Source organism: Platalea leucorodia (assembly GCF_965183815.1).
Source record: "Platalea leucorodia genome assembly, chromosome: 4".
In the NCBI taxonomy this organism is placed as follows: Eukaryota; Metazoa; Chordata; class Aves; order Pelecaniformes; family Threskiornithidae; genus Platalea; species Platalea leucorodia.
Genome location: NC_138826.1, coordinates 34,714,523 through 34,742,283, shown reverse-complemented (window position 1 = coordinate 34,742,283; position 27,761 = coordinate 34,714,523). Strand labels below are relative to the sequence as shown.

The following is a 27,761-nucleotide window of genomic DNA, read 5'->3' as shown; positions in this document are numbered from 1 at the left end:
ACTGGAGTTACCCTGGGTGTGTACACAACGTACATTCTGCCACACGCTCAGCAGCACATCCGCTGCCCTTGGGTTGATTTGACACAAAAAAAAAAAAAAAAAAAAAAAAAAGGTGTGAAATCACTTGGCAGCTATCAGGAATCGAATCTTGCAGCCCTCTCTCCCAGCTGTAAGGGGCTGCATACTCCTCTGGAGCTGCAGAGTATTCTCTACACCCTTTGAATTAAGAGGTCACCTCCCAGAAGTGCCTCTGCACTTGTAAAATCAAGCCCCTAGCACTGGCAAAGCCCCCATTCCAGGAAGGCCAGAAACACACCAGCTATAGCTGACATTTGTTCAGGGCCCTGGGAGCATACGCGCGGTTGATGAGGGCTCTGCAACAGCAATGGGACAGAGAGGGAGCCTCTGCTATTTTGCATTTGTTAGCATATTGCACCAACAATGACTTTTAAAAAAAACAACATGCTTTGTAAACCTTCTGGAAAGACATAGGCTATAGGCAAATGGTTAAGGCAGATAAATTTCAAATCCAGACAAGGGATCCTTTCACTCATACTGAGTAACTATGCTACGCACTCTACTCGTGTAACATTATCTTTGATCGTGATAAACTCAAGTTGCAATACCGAGATCACTAGTGGCCAGAAGCCTTCAGTCTCACACAGGAAAGAGCACGCTTGGTACTTAACATTTAAAACAAATAGTATTGGTTCACTTCAAAGGAATCACATCTTCCCCTTGGAAATCAGCAGACACTTAAAAAGAAGAAAAAAGTCTTTACTCGTGAGAAAAAGAAAATAGCTGTAATGTGACTTACCAAACTCATCACATATACTTTCATTTTCTATTAGAGTAGGATGATCAAATGTATCCCGACAGTAGAAGATTTGGGGGTTCTTGCTTGTTACTGCAATGCCTCCCAGGGCTAAAACAAACTGGTCTGTTAATATTGAAGAAGGCTTGTCCTGAATGCGCTTTAACATGGAACGATATCGACAGTACTGTGGGTAGCTGAGAATTAGCAGGTTTGAATCTTCATCATCCTCACCTGGAAGAAGAAAAGAAAACAAAAATACTCTTAGTGTGTCAGAAAAATACAAAACAAGGGCTGTAACTCAAGCATCTCAGAAAACCCACGGCCCACTGGTTCAGTCTTTTCTCAAGACCTATCTTTTATAGCACAGCGGTTTTCGAAAGAAAGGTTAAAAATAGACATTTTAAAAAAGTTTATTGAAAAAGCTTCTTTTCTGGCTTTCTGTTCAGTTCTCCCATGCTTACCCACAAGAACTCTACCTGGATGAGTAAGAAAACAGCACTCTGCAGAAGTTGGCCTGAATCAGTGCTCTCCATACTTTGCCAACTTGGCTGCTTTGATAGAAATGTTATGTGTCATTTTTACTCAGCTCCCTATACAGTCTTACTGAACTCATGTTTACACCAGCTAACATCTTTTAAAAATAATAATATACAAGCCCCAGAGCATACAGCTATTAATTCTCCTTTGAAGTATCTGATACTGGCAACTACCAAAGGGCCCCTGGGCCAGGGAGGTGGGCTGATTTGACCTAGTCATTGATGCTAAGCTACCCCAACAGGTGGAAATAACTTCCCTCACATTAACTGCAAATGCAGCAGGACTCAATAAAACACCTACAGAGCACAACGAGCAAATGAATTTCCAAACAGCTCGTACTGTCGAGATGTGGGCTCAAAATACAAAGCAATTTAGAGCTCAGACCTTTCCATCCCCCCAGATTTTAGTTGATATTAGGCATAAAAGCGACAGATTTTGAAATATCACAATCAAGTTTCATCATACGATAACCAGCAGGAAATCTAACAGAAAAAAAACCCAACCAGAGATGCAAACATGAGAAATTATTCATTTGCAGGTATGCAGCCAGCACTTAACAGCACTTCTATTTATGCTCATTTATGTCCTCAGGTGGGGTAACTGAACATGGCTTTCTATGCATGCCAATGAAGACAAAGCAAGAGCAGGCAGTTTACGTTTTCTGCTGTACTGATTACTGAATAACTCAGTTATTTCTTCTGTTAGAGACAAAAGGTCTACTATTTAATTCCATTACCAATACTGAAGTCATCTTTCTTACCCTTAAAGTAAAAATCACTTCAGATATTGAAAGAAATGTCAGATCAGTTCTCCCCAACTAAATACGATGGCACAACTCATCTTGATTCACGTGAGGCAATGGAAATGTTGACACATAAAAGGCTAAATTTTAAGTCGTCTCTGGAAGCAAATATATCACCTAGAATGTCATCACTGCAGAACAAATGCAATGCTGCAAAAAAAAATCAACACAGCAGATGGACTTGGGAAGTACTGTTTCTACAAGCACAGCTCCTAAAAGCCATCACTTTTAAAAACTCAGAACTTTCCCCACTACCCTGATATAGGTGGGGAAATCAAACAATTTGTGTAAAAAAAGTAAGAGTAATACATTCTGGCAAACAGCATTTACATTACTTTTCTAAGAAAATAAAATTTATGGCCTGAAAACCTCTTTTGGTCAATCAGAATGTGGTCACGCTTTTCTTTGTTTTCAACAAGTAAGTATCCCATAAGCCTACACAACTGCACGACTGAACCAATTGCTCCTGGGAATAAGGCGCTCTCTTCTTTATTAGGAAACTCTAACAATCAGATCAGGAAAACTGTTCTAGGAATTAACAAGCACATGATCCATCCTTTAGCTCTTTCGAGAGTTTCATATACGCTTGCCTAACAGTTATTACTACTTTATACCTTTGTGTAGATAGTGGTGAGCTGAATCTGTTGATCTGACAGCACTTTTCTTATGCCAGGATGTGGTCAGCTTTTTAAACAGGGTGTATATAAATGTATGTCCCATGTGCCTTTGTAGTAAACCATTAGTTTCTAGACAAATGTGCTGTAAGTCCCAGCGCAGAATTACACAAACTTTCTAACCCTGACAACTGACGACTTAACTCAAACCCCTGGCATAAATTAAAATCAAGTCATTTTTACAGGATCACTTTTACACATGCTTGTGCAACTCCAATGAGTACTTTATGATGCATTTGTTTCCTTTCTTTATTCACTCCAGGTTCAATAGATAAATCTAAGAATGAACAAAGGCTGAATAACTGAAGATTTGTTTAGTGAAAGACAAACAGAGTGTTCCTGGAACAAAGACTTTTTTCTCAACCACGCCCACATGAGAAAAGAGAAATCAAAGTAGACCAATCCCTAATAAAATGCAAGCCCAAAGAAGAAGTATTTTTCTTCTAGCAAAATCTAACATGCACCATTTAATGGTGGGCTTAGTGTATATTGCTGAATATTTTTTATAAATATGATTAGAAAGAGTTTACTCTTGGGAGGAGGAGAGATCAAAACGCAGATCACATTCCATTAAAATCAAGAAAAACAACGTGATTTCTAAAAACATTTAACTGAGATCTTAGAAAACCGAGATGCTGTATTTCTGAATTTCATTTTAGCTTCAACAGAGAGAACATGGTAAAAGATAATACCTACAGTATGCTGTTTGTAAGGCTCAACTGAAATTACTCTAATCCCATGCTTATATCATAATTATGTGTTTTAATAACCCCCTCCAATGTCAATTTTTCATTTATTTGTATATTTCAGGGCTGAAAACAGAGAAACTGTAATTAGGAAGCAAGGTTCCACCCCTGCCTTCCGAGCGCTGCCTATATATGCGTAGATGTAATCCAACAGTTCCCTTTGTGAGGGGTAAAGAGAGCTGGGATTTGGCACAGCCTGGCATTTATGTTGGATTACATGTTCTTCAAGTTGTCTTTGTAAGTAAGAGATGCATGAAATGCCAAACACAATGAATCTATGCAAGAACTGACTTTTCAAATCAGCACAACCATTTTTAATATGTAACGCAAGACAATTAAAAGCCCCAAAAGAAAAAAAAAATAAAGCCGGCTAAAAGCACGAATTCCTAACAAATCCATCTAGAGCCAGAACTATTTACAGAGAGAGCAGAGAAATACAAAACTGTAACTTGCTTTTTGTTTGCTTGTTTCGGAAACATCAGCCTATAATGTTATTGCTAACCGCCATAATCTACTCTCAACATCAGTAAGCATTTTTTTCTTTAAAAAGACCTTCACACCAGGATTTTATAGAGCTTGATGGAAAAACTATGCATGTTCCTTCCTGTACCTAATTACCTCAACTGCAAAAGCTGCCAAGTATTTTGCCCTTTAGTTCTTTTAATCGTATTAGTGCAAATGCATTTGGATGCCAACAGAAACAAACATTTAAAGATTTTTGCTTAAAAGATTCCAAATATGTATGAGGCTGGTGCTAGGAAAGCACACTCCACTTCTTCCCAGAAAGCACAGAGTTATTTCTGCGGAAGAAATATGAATTTGTGCCTCTTGTAAGACTAAATGTCTAGTTTCGACCCAATTTAAGTAAAATAATGTCAATATGAACTGCTCTCACAATGATTTATGCTACCTTCTGTTACTTTATTACATTAGACATTCCTTTCTCTAAGCTTTATACTTTTCGCCGTGCTCCTAGCAACCACATAAAGGCTGAGCACCAACTTTACGCGCCTGGCACCCTTCCAGGCTCGACTGTTATTGATAATTATATTGAAGTTTCAATTTAATTGCTACTCTGTTGTGACACAGAATATTTTTTGTAATTAGGCATTTCCCATTTTCTGTCCATTCATTTTTTGTATTACTGAAAATGATTTTTTTCCTCAGAAAACATAAGCAGAACAATGATACAGATAAGGGTACATACATCTGTTACTATCATTACCGACACCGTAATGGGAAGGGAAGAAAAAAAAAAAACTTAAAGGAAAAAAAAAATTGTGAATATAATTTCTCGGAAGGTAATTTTCTTTTCAGTTTAAGTGCTCTTATTCTTCTTACAGTTACTCAATGATTTCCTGTTCTAATTACAAGACATTATACAGACAGTCATTTTTAAAAAGGAAATGTACTAGAGCAGGAGGCTAAATAGCGTCACTCGCTTGCTACGGTTTGAAATTCCAAACTTTTGCATCTCTTTTATCAATTCTCTGCTCTACCTTTGTACAATATATTCTACCACAAATCTACCATCTCTTCCGAGGCAGTTAACACAAATGTATACATCAAAGAGGAAACCACACTTGCAGTTAAACTGCAGGCGAAAGAAAAAAAAGAAAAAAACCCATTTTTTTCCTCCTCACTGTAGCTGGTAAATTGGAGGCAAGCCAAGCCTAGGAGTGGAAAATATTAAAAAGTAAAAAAAAAAAAAAAAAAAAAAAAAAGGTGAAAGAAGAAAGCTTGATTAAAAAGCGAGAGAAGAGATATTCAGTTCTAAATCTAAATGAATAAACCACAAACTATTTCATAAAAACATACTGTGACGTAAATTACACATCAGTATTGCACTGTTGTGGTTATTTTGAGAAATGGCTTGTACTGTAAGTCAGCTGGTAAAACCCCACCCTTAATGATTTTGTAATTCTCCACACAGCAATCAACTGGAGCAGTCATGAAATTGCCAAGAAGGAAAACAGACAGAGCTGTAGAGAGTTTGTAATAAAAAGATAATGTACTTTTAACATAACAGAAGTAGAAGATTGGTTTTATTAACTAAAAAAACTACTTAAAAGGTCCCAGGCTTGCCATTTGTTTTGATAAATGTTAACACAGATCTTCATAAGATAAGCAATGTAAGTATCAGGGGAACCAGATAAAATGGGACAATACTTTGGTGTGTGGCTAGCAAATTGAGCAAGGGAGTTATTTGGAATATAGAGTGAAAATGAAGGAAGTTGCAGGGCCCTGTCCATCAGGCTCCTCTCCCGCATGGTGCCCTCACTACTCTGCTTTCTTTCATTACCCTCAGTCACCAAGGGGGTCTCCCAGAGGACGCACATATCATAATTAATCACTGCTGGTATGCGTGGCTTTGACCATATCATCAATATGTATCAGATACAGAGGTAATGGAGGATGCATCTGGACGTCCGGAGGGACTGGGAACAGTGAGGGTTAGCCGTGCTGAATGAACACGGCTGTAACTCCCAAGACGGGATGTCTCTTGACTATTGCAGGGCAGCGTTCAGGTGTCACTGCCTTCCCAAGACTGGTCCTCAGCAACCCACTGGAGCACACATGATGGGACTTGTTTCATCTAATAATGCAGTTTCAGTCTATGACAGTTGTGCAGATCCCTGGTAGTCAGAGAGATCTCCTTCTAACCTGCTGTTCTGTGGAGTTACTACTCCTTAATCAGTGACAACTAGCTTAGTCTAGAGGCTTAACTTCCAGATCTAATTAAGAAAGTGAAATGAATTCCACCTAAGTGACAACACAGTCTGCCCTATGCCGAAGCAATGGTCCAAATGCATGCTAAAAAATCCCCTCCCGGCAGATACACTCGCCATCAAGATAAAAAAGGTTGATCTCATCTGTGACAATGGACTTTGGCTCTTCCAGCTCTTAAGAGAGGATCCAGTTCTCCTTCCTCTGTTCCACTCCTTTGGCAAGGACTTTCTGCAGTACGGGCATGAGAACAGACGTGTAGGTGAGACGAAGATGCGCGTAGCTGACCCTTCAAAACCAACGACTGCAGGTCAGACAGGCTCTGCACATCTCAAAGCTGCCTGTTCTAATAACATCCCAAGGGGACATAGCACAGCTTCGCAGCAGACAGAAACGAACTTATTACACAATTACCTAAAAAACCTGAATCCTTCAAAAAGCCGAAGAGCAACAGAAACAGCAGAACAATGAAAGAGTAACCAGGAGGAAGAAGAAACTGGGTCTGTATGACCCAAAAACCTTTAAGAGGAATCTAGCAATGAAAACACCTTCCCATATCAGCATCCAGTCATAACCTGCCAAATACCCCCACATCATCGCCCAGATAGCTGCAGCTGGCCAAGAAGCAATGCCAATCATCACCCACATCTCTGGGTGCTCCTATGAGAGAAAGGATGGCTCTCCCAATGAAATAACCTTCATGGGAGAATTATGGCTGGCTCCTTACTCGACCTCTTCACACGTTGAATCCCCTGCGCAGACACAAGGCTAAGAACCCCAGTAGGAATCCACGTCCCTTTGCACCAGGCTGCTGTGAGCTGGGAGCAACAGCGGAGAAGTTCAGGTAGCTGCACAATCATCAAGAAACTACTTCTGCACGCTCTAGCACACCAACTCACTCTCTCTCTCCAGTGATTAGGAAAGACTTATCAAGCACAGCTCTTCCAATCCACCCTGCCTTTGGATTCCCATGGTCTTTGTTCACTCTAGTAACACCACTTGGTGTGTCCTGGCTGGCTAATTAATCACAAGACCTAAAAATATTAATCTAAGAATCATATTTCTCTCACAGATAAATGCAAATACGGTAATGACGTAACCTCACGAGATGGGACAGGAAATCTCTGGGTTTGCGTTTAAATAAATTTGGGTGAGTTATTGACACAACAGGGATACCACTTTGTTGGCAGGACCCATGCTACTCATCCTTGCTTTCAGAACCCCCCTCTATTTGAATGCTAATGCAATCAAGACCACAGGCAACGTGTTGCAGGATACGGAACACAGTGATTACATTTATGTTTACCAGATAATGATGACGTTAACAAGTCGACTGTAATTCTTACGTGGACGTTTGCCTGCCTGATTTTGCTTTTAAACTGATCAAAAGGCAAAAGCCATTTCTGCCAATATACAGCATAAAATACACAGCCTTTCTGCACGTATCAGATATTTCTTCCCTTGTAAGGAGGAGACAGATACAACTCTCACAATTTTGTGTCACTTCCCCAGCCCTCCGTTTTCTGTCACAACGCCAGCAGAGCATCAGCCGTTCAGAGAATTCCTAAGATCAGTTTAACATTTGAAAGAAAGAGAATACTCACAAATCTACTGGAGATCGAAACTACTGTTCAACTCAACAGCAATACAGTCATTAAAAAAAAAAAGAAAAAAGACAGCAGCATCTAATGAGTACTGAAAGCACATGGTTGAAGAACATTTTACACTTGGTGATTTGGATCCAAGTTGTTCTAGTCCTACTTAACGGGGACAAAACCGAGTATTTTGATCGATGACTGACAGTAGGTCCATATAATCAAATCTTCCATAATATTTATCTCATTACATCACTCTGAATTTGAAGCATAAATCCAATTTTTGAAGAAGATGAAAGAAATTTAATACTGAAAAAGTTTCCAACCAGGTATTCAACATCCTTTTTCATACCCTAATCTAATATTCAGCTCCTCATAACTGCAGCTCCTACCCTGGGCTCCCAGAATCCTCCTGCGCCTTAGGAAGCGGGTTTATGAGGTGTTTCTAGACTCAAAAGAAGAGTGACTGACAATCGTCATTTCCAGCTTTTATATAACCCTTCCATCCACAGGCCTCAAACTGCTTTATGGAGATGAGTAAAAATTATTATCCCCATTACACAGAGAGAGAAACTGAGACAGAGAGAGCTTAAAGGATTTATTCTACAGCATCAAGCAACTTAAAGAGAGCAAGAGAGAGAGCAAACAGCCCAGGCAGAAATCCTTGTCGGTGGGGATTTCTGGGTAAGTCAGAGTCTCCTAAGTTTCCTCAAAAGGGAAGCAGCCGTCTCCGGCCACCCCAGCCAGCCTGCCTGCCTGCCTCCACCAGAGACAGGAGATGGACCAGGCGGGGGCTCTGTGTTGAGGCTTCTCTCCTACGACAGCCGTTTTCCCTGTCCCACACAATCCCAGTCACTCCTTCATTTTATTTAACTGCTGCCCGGCTGGGATTATCTTCCCCCTCCACGGAGGGTTTGCAAAGCAGCGGTTCGCCCTCCTGCCGAACAGCAGGTGACTGCCATGATGATAGCTGGAGGAGCACGAGAAAAGTGAGCCGATGCTGGGGATGCAGCCAAATTCAGAGCTGGGCTGTGAAATCATCTCCCTGCCTCCCAAAATTTCCTTCTCTCCTTACTCCTCAGGTCACAGGCATGGGCCAGCCCATGTCCAAACAGCCACGGATGGCTACAGAAAACTACTCTGATAGAAAAGGTTTTTAAGCTGCCCTATTAGCTTTCTAAAGCAGATGGAGACAGGGGGAAGGGGGAGATTGATTGTAGAAGGGAGCACATGCTGCCTGTCCTCTTGAATGTTCTGGGTCATGTGGACCATTCAGGTTGAATGTGCATCAGCTTTAAAACAAGTATTTATCCTGGTTGTCGTGGTTACTGATAAGCAGCTTCAATTCTGCTGATAACAAAATGAAGAAAGAATTAAAAAGGGAAGGGCGGCTGAAAACATAATTTGGTAATATGATGAAGCCAAGAAGAGGAATTAAATCACATTAAACAAGCCAATTGTACTGTAAATGGCTCTGCCTCTGTATTTGCTTTTAAATCATCTAAGGCTCTAACATGGCAGCTGCTACAGTTTTAACAAACAAATAGTAAAAATCCCTTTTAATAACGAAAGGAAATAATGATATACTTTGCTTTAGCTGAATTCAAACATAATTTAATTTTTCCTGAGGTGAGATTTGCACAGGGAACAATCAGATAATAAGTGTTATCATTCTCATAGACAAAACTGAACCAGCACTTTGCAATTCAAAGTGCTATTTAATGCACCGTTTTCAGCAATCTCTGAACACCATCCAACATACCACTGAACTACGCTTCAGTACATACACATAAAGCCTGATCCTGCAAATACTTGAGCATGGGAGTTATGCTACAAACACAAGTACTTCCACTGCTGCTGTGGCTGAAGTTACACATTCCCTAAAGTGCCTTCCTGAGGTGGGGTCACATCCAGTAACTTTTCCTACAATATCTTCTCATCATCTTTATTGTTATTACTATTACTAGGATTATGTGTCTTGGTCTCCTTCTGAAGTGTAGCACTGCACAGAGAAAATATTGGAGAATGAAAAAGTCTGCTCCCACAGAGAAACATGCAACTAGAGCCACTGGCAAGAGAGGGGCATACTTTTTTACAGCGATGACAATTAATCACTGGAACAATGAGCTCAAGGATGTAACAGGTTCCCCAATCTAGTACTCAAGTCTGAATCTTTTTTTCCTGAAGATATTCTCCTGTCCGATGAGTTTTAAACTCGTGGTCTGTTATTTGCCCTCTGTGCTGAAGAGGTCCATGACAAATCCATACTTGCTTGGGAAAATTCTAAGGCATGAAAAACTGAAAAAATAAAATGGAAAGCCACTGAGAGTTAAACTGAGTTACTGGGCTTAATATCAGAGCAACCGGGTCTCCTCTCGTCTCCTCTCTCTTTCACCCCCGCACAGCATTCAAACACAAATGAGAGAGAAGCATACACAGCCTTATTTCAAGGGACTGTTACACCACCTCTTCCACACGGCAGAATCAACCGCCTTCATTTTCCATTGCCCCCAAAAGTATGAGTCAAAAGCCTTATCTTGGTGTTTCACACGGGGCCCTTTCACTATCATTCTGAAAATTCGGAGGAACTGCGCCCTCCTCGAAATAGCAACGGCAGAAGCTGCCGGTCCCAGAGCTGTGACACGAGGGGTGGAGGGTGGAAATGGTCCAGTGATTTAAACAGTCGAGCTCCGCTTTTGACATTTATGCCCTCTTTGAAACCCTTAATGAAGTAACAACCCCGTTAATTCTTGCAGGGTATTTAGTACACATAAAAACTGCATTATCTACTATTTACAATTTACTACACACAAGCAGTATCTGGCTCTGTATAAAAATAGCAAGCTCACTGTAACCCTCCGCTCCCTTAACCATACTGCTGATTTCTTTGACACATGGAGAAGTGAGAATAATTACATTTTACTGAGTGCGTCTCATTACACTGATTTAAGTAAGATTTCCAAAGCTGCAAAAATATGCTTTTCGATTTCATTTGTTTCTAGCAATTCACTCTGAAGACGGTTAGTAAAACCTTCAGAAATCATCATCAATATGGACAAAAATTGTACCCTTCTCATGTGGACATTTGACAGAGGGATAATAGGGTCTAGAAACACCACAGTCAGACGTTTCTTTTCTATTTAATGTTTCCTTCTGTGCCAAACATAATATAACAGACAAGTGTTAGAGAGACGTGCAGGGGGGAGCCTGAATAGAGAGCTTTAAAAGAGGTCCTTAATAGAGAAGCTGTATGCTTAGTCTTCAACAACATTCAATGGCAATTTATTTGCAGCCATTTTCTCATGTAACCTTTCACACGGGAGCAGGTAAGATAGAGCGCAAGACAATTTGTCAACTGCCAGATATGAACAAAAGAAACCATTTTTAATAAGCTTCAGCAGCCCCTTGTATTTGTTTTGCAACATGTTAATAACTTTTTTGGAAGCCAATCAAAGGCAAGAAGAGAAAAAGAAGTCAAGCTGGGAAACAAAAACCACAGTTAAAGAATTTTACAGATAAACTTGTGTTATCATCTGCAGTGTAATAATGCTTAAATCCAGGAGTGGCACAGAATTAGAATTAGCATGATGCCATTTCTTTAAAAAAAAAAATAATTGCAATTACAAAGATGTTGGCGCCATATATTTTTTTTTCCGAAAATTTGCTGTCCTTTATCTGATCGCAATGTAGCACATACCTGTGCCCCAATACAACCTTACTCTGGTCCCCTCCTTCCCAGTGACGAGGTGAAACTCAACATGAGGACTACCGTGAGGAAAGGCCAGCTGGGAGTTGCCAAACTCCAGGCCACCGACCCAATTCCCCTGCACCACGCTCCGCCGGCTACTCGAGGAGTCTCACCTCCTAACTGAACTTCTCATGTTGCACCAAATAGCCCCCAAATTGTTGCTCTGAAAAACAAACCAAATGTAGCTTCAACAGCTGTTACAGGTATATGAATAAGTCTGTGGTTGCTTATTTAATCCAATTATGCATCACAACAAAGTAGACTCAAGCTGAAGAGGAGTAATAGGAAGAAGGTGTAAAGAAAAAGGGAGCTAGTGTACTCCCTTGTCTAGGATACGAGGATGAAAAACTGAGCCATATGCAGGACAAGACGTACAAACCAATTGTGCCGAAGTTCAGCAATGCCAGAGCCTTCCTGTGTGACCAAGGTCGTATCATTAGGTCTTTCTGTGGCATGGCCTCATTTCTGTGGAAAAGGAGTTAGTCACAGGCATGTGAGAGCTTGTGGGCCAGTTGCTCCTGATCCCTTCCCCGTCCTGCAGGCACAAGTGAAGGTGTGGAGAGCCTCCTCAAAATGGTATCTACCGATACCTGTGCCAAAAAGGTTTCTGTAGGGCTAAGGTTCAATCATTGGACCAAATGCTCATACAAGCCCTCAGTCCCAATTCTAAGGGAAGCGTCTTCTGGTACTGAAGAAAAGTCAGAGTGCCCAAACAGGGAGGCATCAAAATGCCAGCAACATATGCTGAAAAGTCTGATGAAGTGTTAAGCAGTTTCATTAACATTATTAAAACATAGAAAATTCCCTTGGAAAATTTCACACAGGCTTTCCTGTCTTGTTGCACATTACTCATGGCCTGAGAGATGTGTGAGGAGCAAATGGAGAGAAATAAAGCTTCTCTCCAGTCAATTTGGACCGAGTCCTAGTATCACTGGTAGAAAGACCAAGTTTGTGGGCTTCAGTGAGAACAGGGCTGGGTCCTTTGAACTAGATTATTATGGCATCTGTAAGAGAGGTACAAAAGTATATGGTGAGAGAAGATGCGCCAGAGAACAAAAGGAGCTGCTGGTCAGATGACAACCCTCCTCGTTACAATGATGAAAAGACTCCCACACTTCAGCAGACAAACACCTGCAGAGTTTACTATCCTATCCCCAAAATTAGATTTTGCCTTCTAAGGACTTTGCAGAGGAGTCTGTTACCTGGAGAAAGGAAAGAATACAAGCGTTTGCTCTTCAAGCAAGAGGAATGGCCTTTTGAATAAAAAAGGGCTCCCTGTGATGGGAACCTACCAGCCTGGCCCCACACTCCTCCTGAGAACTAATACAGGATTTCTCTTCCTCTTCTGCAGGACCAGGAAACAATTTGTGGAGAAGGGGGAAAGCCGTGCTACCTGAATTATCTGAAAAGGCCTCAGGTGGAGGCAGGGTGAGAAAGGATTTCAGGACAAGTTATGCCTATGAGCTGAGCAGAACCAGCAAGTATCCTCCCACTCTTTTCTTTAGGCAAACTCTCCTTCCAAGTTTTCAGCGAGAGCGTCAGTCTCCAATGAATCTGCCTAGGAAGGGCCCGGCAAAGTGCTGCCAATCTTCCAGCAAACACCAGGCGGCTTGTGCTCTACTCCTGATGGGCTTCGGTCCGACACCCAGCAGAGAGGAAGGCTCCCAAGTAGAAAACAATCCTAAAGTACTGCTAGTCTGGAGCGTGCTCTAATAATAGATAGCACTGTCTATTTCAAAGCACTTAATGGACGCTAATTAGTCCGCAGGGCATTCTATGAGACAGGTAGATAGATAAGTATTATTTCCCCTGTTTTACATATGAAATAACCTCGTCAGAGATGTTCTGGCTTGCTTAAGGCCACCTGAGTCACAGGGCTCTGCTCTCAGCAGGTCCTGGCTCCCAGACCTATGCTCAGACCTCTCAGCCATACCTCTTTCACAAGTGCAAAATCTTCATTTCAAACACGGAGGGAGAAAGGAAGAAAAATCAAGGAGGGGCGAAAACACTGGGAAAAAATACTCTCTGGGAAAGGAGCTTCCAGAAGAATGACAAAACAGAGCCTTGTATCTACTGAATGCTAGATACCAAATCTAGGACAAGGAGAGAGATGAAAAACACACTCTGATACAAAATTGTAAGAGTTTTTGCTATATATTCTGTTTGAGGAGTCACAGCTATTTATTTTGATTTGTAACCACCGCTAATATCAGTTAAATAGTTTTAGATTCCTAATTCCTAGCATGGCCACTGGTGTTAAAGTACGCGCGAGGGCAGCAGGCAGCAGTCCTGAATGCACAGAATATATATGCTTAGTGAATATGTGTAATTTACGTGCCCACACCCACAAAGTTACATTGAGGTGGTGTTTCACACTAGAGACCTTTGCTCCTCATAGGCAGGAACACATAAACAACGGATTTTCTCTCTCTTTGGGAAAGAGCAGCAAACGGTTTCAGGCACCATTCATAAACAGCCAGAACTTGCAAGACATCAGATATTAAATGGCACACGCTTCCTTGAACCAATGGCATGCTGTATGCTCACTACTCCTCCTCTTGACCAGCGCAGAACAAGCTGAACTTTTAAGGCTCCAAATCTAGTACGCGTTTTTCACACTCCTGAATGTGCCTCTCGGTGACACCTCCCCTTTCCGCTTGCACCCCCCCATACCACAGACTCCCTGCGACCACATCGCGTTCCCAGGCCTCCTGGCTTCTTCTTTCCAGCCATGGCTGCCGGGGATCACCAGGACCAAGCGGTTGCAGCCCGGCGCTCGCTCCCCAGCAATGCCTGCCTCTCAGAAACCCGGATCGACTACCGCCGGTCACAGGCTCTAGAGCCTAATCTCACCGCGCAAGGGAGCGGGACTACCTTACTCTCATTTCTGCCAGGGGAACGGCTACGCTGGCGTGCGCCCACTGTTCATACGGGCAGGCCAGCGACATCTCCTCCACGGTAACAGCCCAGCACTGGCCAGGACGGAGGACCCTGCGGTGCAGGGTGCTGCACGAACCACTCCTATGCCAGAGAGGTGCTGAGAGCACCGACACACACAGGACCCACGTGGAGGTGAGAGAATAACAACACTGCCCATACAAGTCCCATGCTTCTTATTCCAGACACCCCTGTCAGTGCATTTCTGACTCTCAACTACACAATTAAGTGAACAAGGGTCCTTGAAAAAGTGAACACAATGTGCCGGTCCCCCAGAACATTCACTAATTGTTTGTGCTAAAAATAGTCTTAATTTTTGCTTCTACGGGATTCAAGGACCAATCTCCAGCAACTACAGGCTATGCAAAACATTACTTATTTTTCAGAGGGAAAAAATTATTTATGCAGTGCATTATCAATCTCAAATGGTGATGTTTAAGCACAAATTTGATGAACTATATGCAGCATAATACAGCTGCTTTGCATTTTGATTCCTTTATTTATAGACCACGGCAAATTAATAACTCAAAAATGTTGTTTCAGGCAAAGTAATGGACACACAATAAAACTATTCATTTCCTCAAAGGTCACTCTAGGAGAAGCATACATTGTTTAGAAGCCGACCAACAATGCTATTGTTCCAAAGAAAAGTGAAAATATATAATGAGCAGTTAGTGCCTATATCTGCATCGGAGACCCTAGGCTAATTTAAAGTGCAATCTTAAGGCAATCAATCATACTCTAAAATTACTTCATTTTCCAAACTGTTTACACTTTTTAAGTTACAAATCCACTTTCTGCTATTTCAACTCACGATTTACAGCTACAGATTTAGCCTGCCTTGGCTTGCTGCCAAACTCTAGTCATGAGGGAGCTAATGATCTGAACAGATCAGTGTTTTATAATGGAGAAAAGCGCATGTAAATTTCCAGCATGTCTGCAAGTAATCAAGGCATGCTGACTATAAATGAGGCGGCCTCACATTTATTTTAGGAGAAATATCTTAAAGCCCCACTTTTTATCCGGGCCAACAACAACAAAAAAATTGAAAAAAAAAAAAATCCTTTTTAAAAGGTAGTCCAAGATTATTCCAAATGATTCTAAATGAAACTGCTAGGCAAACAATATGTTAAAGAATAGTACAATAGCTAATTTCCTTTAGTGTTTCTATCTCAACCAGATCATATCCTTATCATGGCAAGCTGGAACATTAAACTCTCTAGTTCATGGAATCAAAACACGAGAGTGCTTCATATTACATTATAGAAAAATGAGCCATTCCCTACAAACAAGGTCAGATTTCTGGAATGCCAAAGGTCTACACTTAAACAGGGCTGGGAGGAGGGGAGGCTTTGCCCACTCCGCTCTCTAAAAAGCAGGGGGAAACTAGACCAGCAATTTAAATTTGTTTTAATCGCCAAAATGGTAGAAGGAGAACAAGAAGTCTCTTGGGAGATGATACTTAAATTAACTATGATCTTTATTGTTTCATTACAGTGGTATAGGAAAATAATGACTTTGTGTTACTGTACAAATAATGCTGGATCCTCATTTTCTAGCGGAAATAATTACTCTGTTCTATCATTTTCTGCTTACCATCAACCTACACCCCCCCTCCCCGTGTAGGCACTGGGTTGTGGCAAGTTTGGGGCTGGACCAAGAAAAGTTTCAGATTTTCTCCCGTCTTTAAAGGCCATACCAAGGAGGCATATTCTGACCCAAAAGTGGCTTTAAGAATGGAGCTATAAATATTCTTGTATCGTACTTCATGAAATTCAATCCATCATGATGGATATTTCTGTTATAACATTATTACATGCCTAAACCCAATTGTATAATTGGATAGGGCCAGAAACAATAAGCTGGCACTGCTTTGTTACAGCATACTACAGCTTTAAAATACCTGTAATCATAAATCAACATAATTATTTGAAGTTCTGTCATGAAGCAGAACAGGAACAGAAAAATTAAAATAAACTAGCTGGTAAAGAATCTCATTTTACCTTCTAGAGACTGAAAGTTTTTACCGGCTTTGAGTCTCACCACCACTACAACTGTGAAAGTCTTTCTCCTTTCTATGTTGCCTTGAAAGGCACCTCCTCCAGAAAGATTTTGCTTCCTTACAGCTTTCCAACACAACCGGCAGGGCTGCACTGAGGAATCCCGCGACTCTGTAGTACGACGGATGCATCTGCATTGCAGCCATTGAGACCAGGGTAACGGGGAGCCGGAGCTGGGAAGAGACAAAGCGATCCAAGCCCCCCGCAGCCAGCCGAATGCCTGGTGGGCCACGGGTTCAGGGGCTGAGTATCGGCCGTCGCTGCTGGCACAGTTGGTCATGCTGGAAGCCCTGGAGGGAGACAGCTGAATTCCCTCCTTGCTGTGGAAGCAGTTGACTGAGCATTTTTTACCCCAGCTTGTGAAATATTTTCCTACTCATCCGGACAAAATAATTTACTAACTCCTCCCTGACCTCTCTGCACTTCTTAACTCACCACAGTCAGGATCAAAAGTAACCGGCCCTTTCTTGCTATTTTTCTACCCCCAGGACCTATAAATGAGAGCCGGGGGGCAGCTTTGACAGACAGCCCCTAGATTTGAGGAAAGTTTGCTGCCCATTGGTTTATTTTTAATTATTGCTAAGCAACCGCCATTGGAAGCTGGCCCTCGGGAGACCATCGCCCACCTGAGGCAGAGGACCAAGCAGAGGTGAGCACACATGCCCTCCATTCCCCCCCTGCAGCGTTATGAAAACGCCATGCCGTGCTTTGGGACAGACTGTTCCGTGTTACTGTAAGAGGCAAAAGCATTGACGGTGGCTGAGGCATTTCTTTCCCCCCCTCACCTACAGTTACGCAACAGTTCTCCAAATCTCATCTCCACCTACCTTCCAGCCATGCAGAGCTTCGTGCTCACTGGAGGCACTGGGCTACAGCATGACTGAAGTTAATATTAAAACATGGATTCCTCCTACAGCTTCACTGAAAAAAACCATTGCACTCACGGGGACGGAGATCTCCAAGAACCTTCTTGTTCTGTTTTTCTTGCTGCTATCACAGTTTTTAAAAAAAATCTCTTTTTCTCCCTACTTTTTCTTTTGATCTTTGTAGGTCTAAAACAATATATTTTATTATTTCTGATACTTATGTGAAGAATGTTAAGTCTTTCATAAAGATATTCTTTTGGCCAAGTGCTTTATGGGTATCAGAGCTCAGCAACACATACAGTTGTGTATAAACACACACGGACAGATATAGAGAGATATATATACTCGCAGTTTCATCATAGATAACTACATACACAATAAAGGATACAATTACTGTAACTTGATTAAAAACCTAACTTTCTCAAATTCTCAACTTTTACTTTCGCACACTGTGACATCATAAATTGGAGAAGTAGCTGAAAATAGGCAAGACTTGAATTTCTTCGGTCAAAGAATAAGAGGAAGAAACCCCCCTTCTCTTTCAATATAGCTAAATAAGCAAAAAAGGGGGAACAAACAGATTTGGGGCAGAACAGGCAAGTCAACTCAAGCTCAGCAAAAATTTCTAAAAGATAAAAACAAGTATAAATAAAAAGAGGAGATATAAATAGGTGATGTGAACAATTCTTGAGAACAAAAAAGCATTTGATATCATCAGAGTTGGTGTCACAGGGTGGCTATTAACCAGCATAAACATTCATTTTCAGTCCCACTGAGTCACTCGGAAAAGCTGGCTCTCGAATAATGAGGCTGATGGAGCCTGAGATCCAGTTCTACTTTTCTTTACTCCAACTTGGAACTGTTGCACAATTACAATACAGAACGTCAGGATACAATAAACAGAACTGAAAAAGGGAAAGAAAATAATTTTTTCCCCTACAAGTCAGGTTCAGTGCTTTTGCCTATTAAAGTAACCAAATATGTTTCTCTCTGAAATCAAAGCCAAAAGGCAGCATGCCAGGCACAGTTAACAGATAAATCAATGTTCCCGAAGGGCGGGCTTTTTTGTTTTGGGGGGTTTCTGCCTGACAACAATCTTGCTGCAAGCAAACAGAACACCCACCGTACATCTTGTCAACCTACTCTCATGAAATGGGAAAGGAAACGTGAATACTTTTGAAGATCTAGGCACTGTTTGGAAAAACTTCATGTTCTAACCTCCCCGTCAAAGGTCATGGTTTTCATAACTACGAAGTCTGCAGCTATTGTAAAGCCCACTACATATAACGTGTAATTGCAGTTAATTTATCACTAAGGTCACTGTATACTAGCTGGGAGTTTGTAAACAAGAATGAATCACAGGTTTCATTTTTGTGTCCCTTTCAAACTGGAAGACCTAACAGTTTCCTGTTCCAACATACAAAATAGTATTGCTTCTATAAACCTACTCGGGTCTCCTTGCCAGCAGTTTCCATTTAATTAAACTGACAGCAAAACAGGGCCCTTGCTAATGTGATCCAGACCAGTTTGCCTTCAATGTAAATTCTCAGGCATGAAATTACATCTGAAACAGACACAATAATCCCTCTATATCTTAGTCAGAAGTTTAATCTATACTAAAGTAACATTTTCTTTGTCTATATTGAAGTCTGTTTTAGAATTCAGTGATCTTTTCTTCTTTTCCCAGTTGAAGTTCAGGGAATTATTCAACTTCCATTCACCTTACAGTCAATTCAGAATTTTCTTCTTGCCTGTAATTTATACATTCATTGTTGGTTTCTAGGTCATGGGTAGCAAAATGATTTCGCATGTGAGAAACCAGATTCGGGACCTACTTCAAACTTTCACTTTCTGGAAACGAAATAGGCTGGTAGCACTATAAAACTAGTTCACAGCTGCTTAAAGCAATCTAACTTGCCTAAGCTAACAGCCTCATCTTTCACACAGATCCTCGGGTCAACTAGCTGTAAAGAAGACAACTGATGAGATTTATAGGTACCTTCAATAAAATGAAGGTGGGGTTGTTTGTTTGTTTAAAGACCCATAACATTTCACTCTCGTCTAGTCATTCTCATCAGTACTCAACTGATGGACAAATTCCTACAACGCCCAGGAAGAACAGAATATGCAAAAGAATCATTACTTATTGCACAGTAACTACAGTGTTCATGATGAGCAGCTCAATAAATTACAGGGTGCATTTATGCCGGATGCAAGTGAGATGGGAGTTTCTGAGACACAAAGGATTTCGTTCCTGGCCCACGGGCTGCCTCCTCCAGCACCAGGACAAGCCCAGGGACACTACAGGCCCCCTGCAATTCAAGCCTGTGATGTTAAGTGGTTGAGTCTCCATCCCTACAGGTATTTAAAGAACGGATAGATGTGGTGCTCGAGGACATGGTATAGATGGACTTGGCAGTGACAGGTTAACGGTTGGACTCGATGATCTTAAGGGTCTTTTCCAACCTTGACGATTCTATGATTCTATGATTCTATGATCAGAGGGCTTTGAAGAACAAGGATGGACGGTATCTAGAGAGAAAAGTCACAATTAGTACGGGAAGGGCAAATAACCGATCTTTTCTTACTCAAGCCAGTATGTACCACAGCGGGGTCCTCACTGTCACTGCCAAGCCACACCTTTGCACTTGACAGGACGAAGAAGCTCTATCTCTGTTAGTTAAACAGTGATTGAAAAAAACACTCTCCCAAACTCCCGACCTCGCAGACAAGTTCAGGAACGATACTGAAGAAGCTGCTCTTCTTTGCTGCTCTGCAGATTCCTGATACTGGAAGAGTACATCACCCGAGATCTGCTGCAGCAGGTCTCCAAGCTCAATGGGAATTACACAACACTTGGCCAGCAACACGTAATGATACATCAGGACATTCGTTTTGAGACACTGTGGCAGGATGGCCTGAGCTTCAGAGTGCCTAGCAGTGATTGTCACCTCAGCATTTTGATCCTGGAAAGAAAAATCACGTCTACTATGTGCAATTACATTTCTTCTGATGTCAGTCATGTAGGTAAACTAATTGTTTTAAAAGGAAAGCTTGAAGCCATTCTGAAGACAGATTTTGTGCGAAGTTTTAGCACCACCAAGCCTTCACAAAAAGCTGTATAGATGAGTTCAGATATAGGTATCTGAAGCTCTTGTCTTCTGGCCAAAGTGACAGATGAGGTGGCATAAGAGAAAGAGCTGCAAAGGAACCCGTAAAAAAAAAAAAAGGAACGAAAAGGACAACCTACTCCAAGAGCATGGCATCTTTGTTATCCTCACTAGACCTGGCCACCTCTCATTGCCAATGTCAAAAACTGCTTCCATTTAGATGAGTAATTATTGTTTCTTGTTTACGTTCTTACGCTTAACACCGGCATTTTCTGACCACGGAGGGAGCTGTCAACAGCTGTCAGGACAGTACCCATAAGGTACCCATTATCCCTGCAAGTTTGCAAATAGGGGAAGCAATGGCAGGGATTTACTATAGCTCTGTTGCTGGTACCATAACGCCTCTGCGTCTTAGGCAGAGATATCAAAACAGTTCCTGCACCAAATGACGCTGAGGATTCACTCTGGTATAGATCTGGTCTCTGTGTTCAGGCTGTCACACACAAAAGGGCTTCTTGGCTTTACCGTCAGCAGTCACTGGCCTGGAACTGGTGTCACTTCATCAGGAAAGGGAATGCACAGGACAAAAAGTTGTTGCTGTAGCTATTCCTCCAAGGAGCCTTGTGTCCTATCTTGGTTTGGGTGATCTGGCTAGTGAACTGACTGGGAGATGGAGATGGTAGGAAATTCTTATGGATAGTTGGGGCAAAGACCTCAATGAGGCACACACAAAACTCCAATCCTACATGCAGTCCACACAGACATGCTCTGAAGAAGCAAAAAAAATGGAAACTGCAGTCCCATTTTTTTGATGAACACCATCCCATTCTGTCATGTCTTGATAACCTTCAATGATGAAGATGAAGTGCCCTGTCAGTCACATCAAGCTCAGAGCATTCCTTACACCACCTGTGACACTCAGTACGTTGTGGGACTGGGCCCAAGGACTTTTGCTTCCTGAAAGCTTGTGCTTCAGCTGGAGGTGCTATGCCCATAAGAAGCAAGAGTGACAAAACCACTGCAAAAACAAGAGAAAACTGAAACACAGCATATTTTCCAAGTTTCTACTTGCCCAACCAAACATTTGCAAAACCTTAGTCATATGTCCAACTACAAATACCTGCTGCCCAAGAAATGTTACAGGACTTTAAGTAAGAAATTTGCCACATGCCCAGCGAGGTATAAATACGCTTTTAGACAAATGCACTCAAAATCTTTTCAGAGCCTGGACAACAAAATTTCCCAGCACTGTTGTCACAACCTCTCTCTTCAAATAAGAACTTTAATTGCATTGTTTTCCTAAAAAGTAGAAAGTTAAGTGCTTATTTAAGAAAACCAGCCATACACTAAGTAGTCTGACGTTAAGACAACGGTCAGTCATTAGCATCATCAGAAATCATTACAGGTCCTGCTGGCAACTGCTGTTCTGCTGCACTGTTCATGATGGTCTCTTGTTTTAGAAGCAACACTCAACAAGCATTCTCCTGGTAAAAAGCATGTAAACCTTTTCTTACTGTTATATTGACTTTGTCTACAAGGTGACAAGGGAAAAATGGCCCAATACAGAACAGCAGCCTTTCTTCATCTCTGCCCGTTAAGAATCAGCTCCCTGTGCTTCCCCAAGCCGACAGAGGTGGCAAAGAGGTACTGCTTTGTGCAAACACCGTACACGACTGGCCAGAAATGAGGGAATGACTTTCCGTATTAACTTATATGGATTTGCCGATATGTCTGATCAGTTAAAAGTCTCTCAACGAGGCAGCGAAACTACCAATAGAGTCTCTGCTGCAGAGGGTGAAAAATGCTCCTATTCCATTTGTGCAAATATGCTGGGCTCATGTTATCAAACACATGAATTCCTGTCCACACTCTCTCCGTCTCTCCTGCACACTCTGCCATCAAAATAGCAGGGACAAAATTGGCCTCATTTCCTGTATATTTCATATAGACCTAAACGTTCTTAAGTATGTTGTCAGGGAATATATTTTAAGGCTGCTACGCTCACATCTGATCTCCTGCTCTATGCTTTTAAGATATTAAATAGGCTTTACCCAATAAATCACATGTTTTGTGCCTTGGAATCACATGGTATCTGAAATCACCAAAGGCTAAATCCTGGGCCATTCGCATTCATTATATGCAAGTCAGAGGGCCCAGGTTTAAAAAACAAAGTAAAAACTGAGCACACAACCTTCCCCTGCAGGAAAGGCTAACAAAACACCCCGAAACACACACACCAAAAAACCCAAGTGGCAAGGCAGAGAAGCAGCCTTTACTGCTATCTCCAGCAATCCTCATCCCTGCTTCCATTCCAGCGTTGTACCACCACTCTCTCACTCCACCACAGGAGCATCAAAGCTGGAGGTCGTGGCAGAGATGGCCTTGGCACTGACCTTCTCACATGTCCCAGGCTAGTCTGAAGCCTACGGAAAACAGCACTGACCACCTAAAACCCGAGGGGGGTGATTATCCCAGAGGCTCTTTTCCTGTTGAGGGATATAATAGCCGAGTAGGAAAAACAAAACAACTCCCTTGAAATTTTTCATGAGGGCACACAGGACGCGATTTTCCTGCCACTCACATTGCTGCAAGGTTTGCTACTGAGCATCACAGCAGCAAGCCTAAGCCCATGGTACAACACTGAATAATTACCACAAGAAAAAGAAATGCTCCTTCAAGCTCTCCCTACCTGGGCTGGAAGGACACCCTAGGGGAGGAGCGGAGCAGGCAGCTGACGGGGCTGAACATCTCTCAAGGGAGCAAGCCCCCTACGCTCGTTCAAGCTGACCAGTTCACTGAAATACCAGGAGCTTCCCACACACAAAAACTACAGGATCTAATCTTTGATGTTTTACAATAGCACAAAGACAACATATAAAACACATTCAAGAAACACTGTGGGAAATGCGCCAGCATTTTAAGGAACGTTCCCTTTGGACATGAAGCCTTTTTTAGCCAAACCACTACGATTTTGTTGTAGTGACTCATACGAATGGATTCTGGATTAGGGTTTAAAAATGGGATATTTTCTCTTCTGCTCCTAGGTTCACCTCAAGACATGTGAATGAAAAAATAGCAGTAAGAATATTAGGCTGGATTTACATTCACCAACAGACACTAAATAGGGATCTACTAAATTTATAAAGCTTAGCTGAAGTTTCAAATATATAATTCTGAAAATGCAATTCCTCCTAAAGTCGGGCTGGGCAAGGATCATAAAACTATAAAAAGATACTTTGTCCCTAAAGATTGCAAGAAGCTAATCATTAGCCACCCGTTTATAGTGTTTACCTTTTTATTACATTATTCTGATATTTTTCCTTCACAGGGACCTACTCCTTATTTCTACCATATGGGTAACAAAAAAGATCCACTGCCTCTAGGCAAAGTGTTTGTAAAGACAAAGACATTTGCCAGATTAAAAACAAACATACAAACAAAGTGTACATAAATTTGTGTTTGACTGCAGTTGGGCATCTGGAATGGCACACATTTTCTTTGGAAAATTTTTCTTCCAGTTTTTTATACAAATGACAGTAAAATATGTACCCAGCAGCAAACTGAGAGAACTAAATTTAAAACGCACTTTCAGACCACTCTTTCATTTTTTTCTTTTTAACTTCTCTTTTGCAAGGGGACAGGGGAGGAGTGAGCTTGTACCGATGTTTTGAAGTACTGTAAGTTCTTTTGCCTTTTAACAGAAATATGTAAACAAGGTGTATGACTGTAGGGTAATGTTCTAGTCACAAAGCATTCAAGAGCCAGAGTGAAGCTATTTAAAGAATGGAGTATTCAATTCCTGAGGCCAGATGCTAGTATAAATATGAAACTATGTTCACACTGCAGATTAAATTATTTTTAGTTTCTGCATTTGAACTGCCAAAATTATTTGGGTTTTTTTTTGTTTTTTTTTTTTTTTTTTTACTGTACCACAGAACTTATGGGGCCACATTTTTATGTATCTGAACAGAGGATTAAAAACACAAGCATAAAAGGACTTTTTCAGCTGTTTTCTCTGTGCAACAAAACCAGAAGTGTGCAGTGACAAACACTGTCACAAGTAAGGGTCATTCAAGACATAAGAAAAGTAAAAATAAAGATGGAAACATTCAAGATTCTTGAAACAGATTTTTATAGTACCTTATCATTTGATTTTCATCCCACAAAGCTTTTAATCTGGAAACACTCAGTGTGAAAGAAAGCAGAGACTGTGGTTTTAAAATAATTAAAGAGAAAAACATGCATTAAGATTGCATTACACCCTGTCTACTGGGTTTGCCACGAGAGCTCACACAGATATTGCTAAGAATATCAAGTTAAAGTCACCAGTAATTAACTAAAACAAATAATCAATAATCCCATGACCTTGCCATAACAAAAACACACATGAATTCAAGAGAGAAAGACAATGAAATAAACTGGCAGTGATCGAAGCAAATCCAGGCTCAGTGACTAGCTGGGTGAGGACCTATCACTGACACATGCTAAAGCCTACAAGTCACCTACAAGGCTGCCAAGGACCCCCCCTCTTGCTGATGACCACTTCACTGTTGCTATTTTTTTGGTCCTGTAATTATCTTCTCTTTGCTTCATCACCTGACAAGGATGGAAGGTCCAGGATGTATCTCAAGGACGTGATTCATCTGCTGATATCAGGGGGTTAGGCTACCAAAACACAAAAAGTAAAACAGGAACCATGTGGAGGGACGTCAACCAAGCCATAGATCCTTCCCACTGCGAATACCACAAATGCCCTGGAAGGCCTGGATGTACAGCCAGGAGCGTAAACCTGTGAGAAGGATGAGCAGAAAGACTGCAGCTTGGTCAGTCGAGAGATCTCCTGCAACACTAAGGAATGTGGAATTACTGAGCAGACTTGCTCTGCACCACGCTGAACATGCATATTTTGCCGATGACTTACAAGAAGGATGAGGCCGGTAACACTGTACAGCTGGCTGGGGGAAGCCGCTAGGAGGGGAAGGGGTCCTGCAGCGCCAGGGCTGTAACCCATCTAATATTGAGATGTGTGAACTGACACTAAGTACCTGCGGAGACTCTGTCACCGCCCCAATTCAGGAAGGCAGGGGACACCAGGCTTAATTACAAACAGGTGATGTGGGACATGCTGAACGCTGAACATGCTCTTGAATATCATGTCAGGTTCAGCCCCAGTTCCTAATTAACTGTTCTTATCAGGCATGGATCTGGTACCAAAACAGCGAAGCCTCCTTTTGGTGGACAGGCTGAAAATCCCAGCCTTCCCTGGGTATTTACAACACACTTTTAAAATGCGTTAGCCTGCGCTTTAAAGAAACCCAGGACCAGAACATCTGGGCTTTGGTTGTTTTGTTTCTCAGTAATAAAAAGTGAAAAAAATGATGCAGCTGTGGATAAGCAGCTACCTTGTTGTCCTTTACCTATTTTTCCCTTCGCTAGCCTCGTTCACAGGAGCAGAACAGGACATGGGGGAACCTGGAGAAGGACGAGAGGGAACGTTTCCCACTTTTTTCTTAAATCAGATTTTCGATTTGTTATAGGATCCTCGAATTGTACAACACGTGGGGATCTATTCCACTCATGACACACATGCATAACTCCCCTTGGCACTAATGGGAATGACAAACGTGTTGTGAGAGGAGAATTGCCCCCTAAAACTGCAGGAGTGTGAACAAGGTTGTAAATATATCTCAAGGTTCTGGTAACATTAGAAACCAGTCTAGTGTCTTTCTCATGGTTCATTATGATATCACCAAATCCCCTCTATGTATTTATAGCCTTGTAATTCACAATTATTCTGGGTCCATAAATGTTTTTGGCATCTGAATGTAGAACTGATACTATTATTTCACATATTATGGTACTGTCCATGAATGCTAAATTTATTCCAGCAGAGACTCCTGGAGTTCATTCATCAGATATTTTATGCTACTGTTCTTTTAATGATTCATTTATCCTTAGTAATATTTGTATTCTGAAGTGTGGCGTCTCCAGCCGACAGCACAATGCTCTGCTGAATTATCTTTTTCTTTCACAGCATAACAAAGTAGAGCACAGTCAAATTGAAGATGGCCTTTAGTACACTGTCAGAACAATACTGCTTACCAAGCATATCCAGACACATTTCTCAAACCACATGTAATGCTCTGGCTGCCAACACGCTCATAAAGTCATTAACCGGCATCTTAAAATGAGGGTGTGATACATATATTTAAATGTTTAGGAAAATCAAATGTGTGCTCTTCTAGAAGCTTATTTTGAATTTCAGCTTCTACATATATCAATTATGCAGCAGCGTGCAGATGTAAAAATTCACCTTGATTTTTCACAAGCTGCTAAAATATACTCCTGCTAAAATAATCCACATTATCTATCACTAACAAAAGCTTCTTTATGGTGTTAACTATCTGTCCTTCACAATGTAACAGAGCAAAAAAGACCCAAGCTGAAGGTTTACAGTGCTGAGGACTCATTTTTACAAGCAAATTATTATTAGCTGTAAAATAAGGAGGAACTTATTTCACATGGTACAGATTTTACTAAATGAAGTAAATAAAGGTTATGCCACAATGCTCTCCAATACAAAACCTACCTGGTAAGTTACAATTCATGCTGTTACATTTTTTAAATATACGCTTTCTCTATCATGCACTCCCACAAACTGCACTCCAATTTATATACGTACTAGGTTTAACCCTTCCCTTCCCAAACACCCTCACCTATCAATGGTCTCATCATGCAAGGATCACCAAGCCAGGAAAGACAAGCATGAACCAAATTAATCAAAAGAGATTAAGCAGTCAGAATATTGGTACCGCGAGTCTTAAAACGCAGTTTAACAAGGGCAAGGATGCCAGAACCAGTCTTCTCCTGTGTACCCATACAGCCCCTCTTGGTACTCACAAAGGCGACACACAATGCGGTGGGAGATCCCTGGGCCGCCCACATCGGGAAGGCATGTTTGCTGCTGCCCACTCAGCCACCAGAGCCCAGCCCCTTCCCACACTCTTGTCCAACACCTTCCTTTTCCTTCTAGCCAGCCCATCTCCCACCTTCCCTTGCCTGCCCAAGCAAAGCTCCACCTCGGCAAGCTAAGGGCCCATCACCTCCTGTTGCTGAGGTCCCCATAAATGCTAACATGGCCA

At 41.6% G+C, this 27,761-nt stretch overlaps 1 protein-coding gene across 3 annotated transcripts in view; it reads right to left on the bottom strand.

Moving 5' to 3' along the window:
• Positions 1–27,761, bottom strand: part of ARID5B (AT-rich interaction domain 5B) — a gene marked incomplete at its 5' end in the record, with an annotated part of 121,450 nt that overhangs the window by 70,940 nt on the left and 22,749 nt on the right. For all 3 annotated transcript variants that reach the window (XM_082308777.1, XM_082308776.1, XM_082308775.1), the window contains one exon: positions 818–1,048. In XM_082308777.1, the coding sequence (XP_082164903.1) occupies positions 818–1,048 (231 nt within the window). The remainder of the gene's footprint in view (positions 1–817; positions 1,049–27,761) is intronic.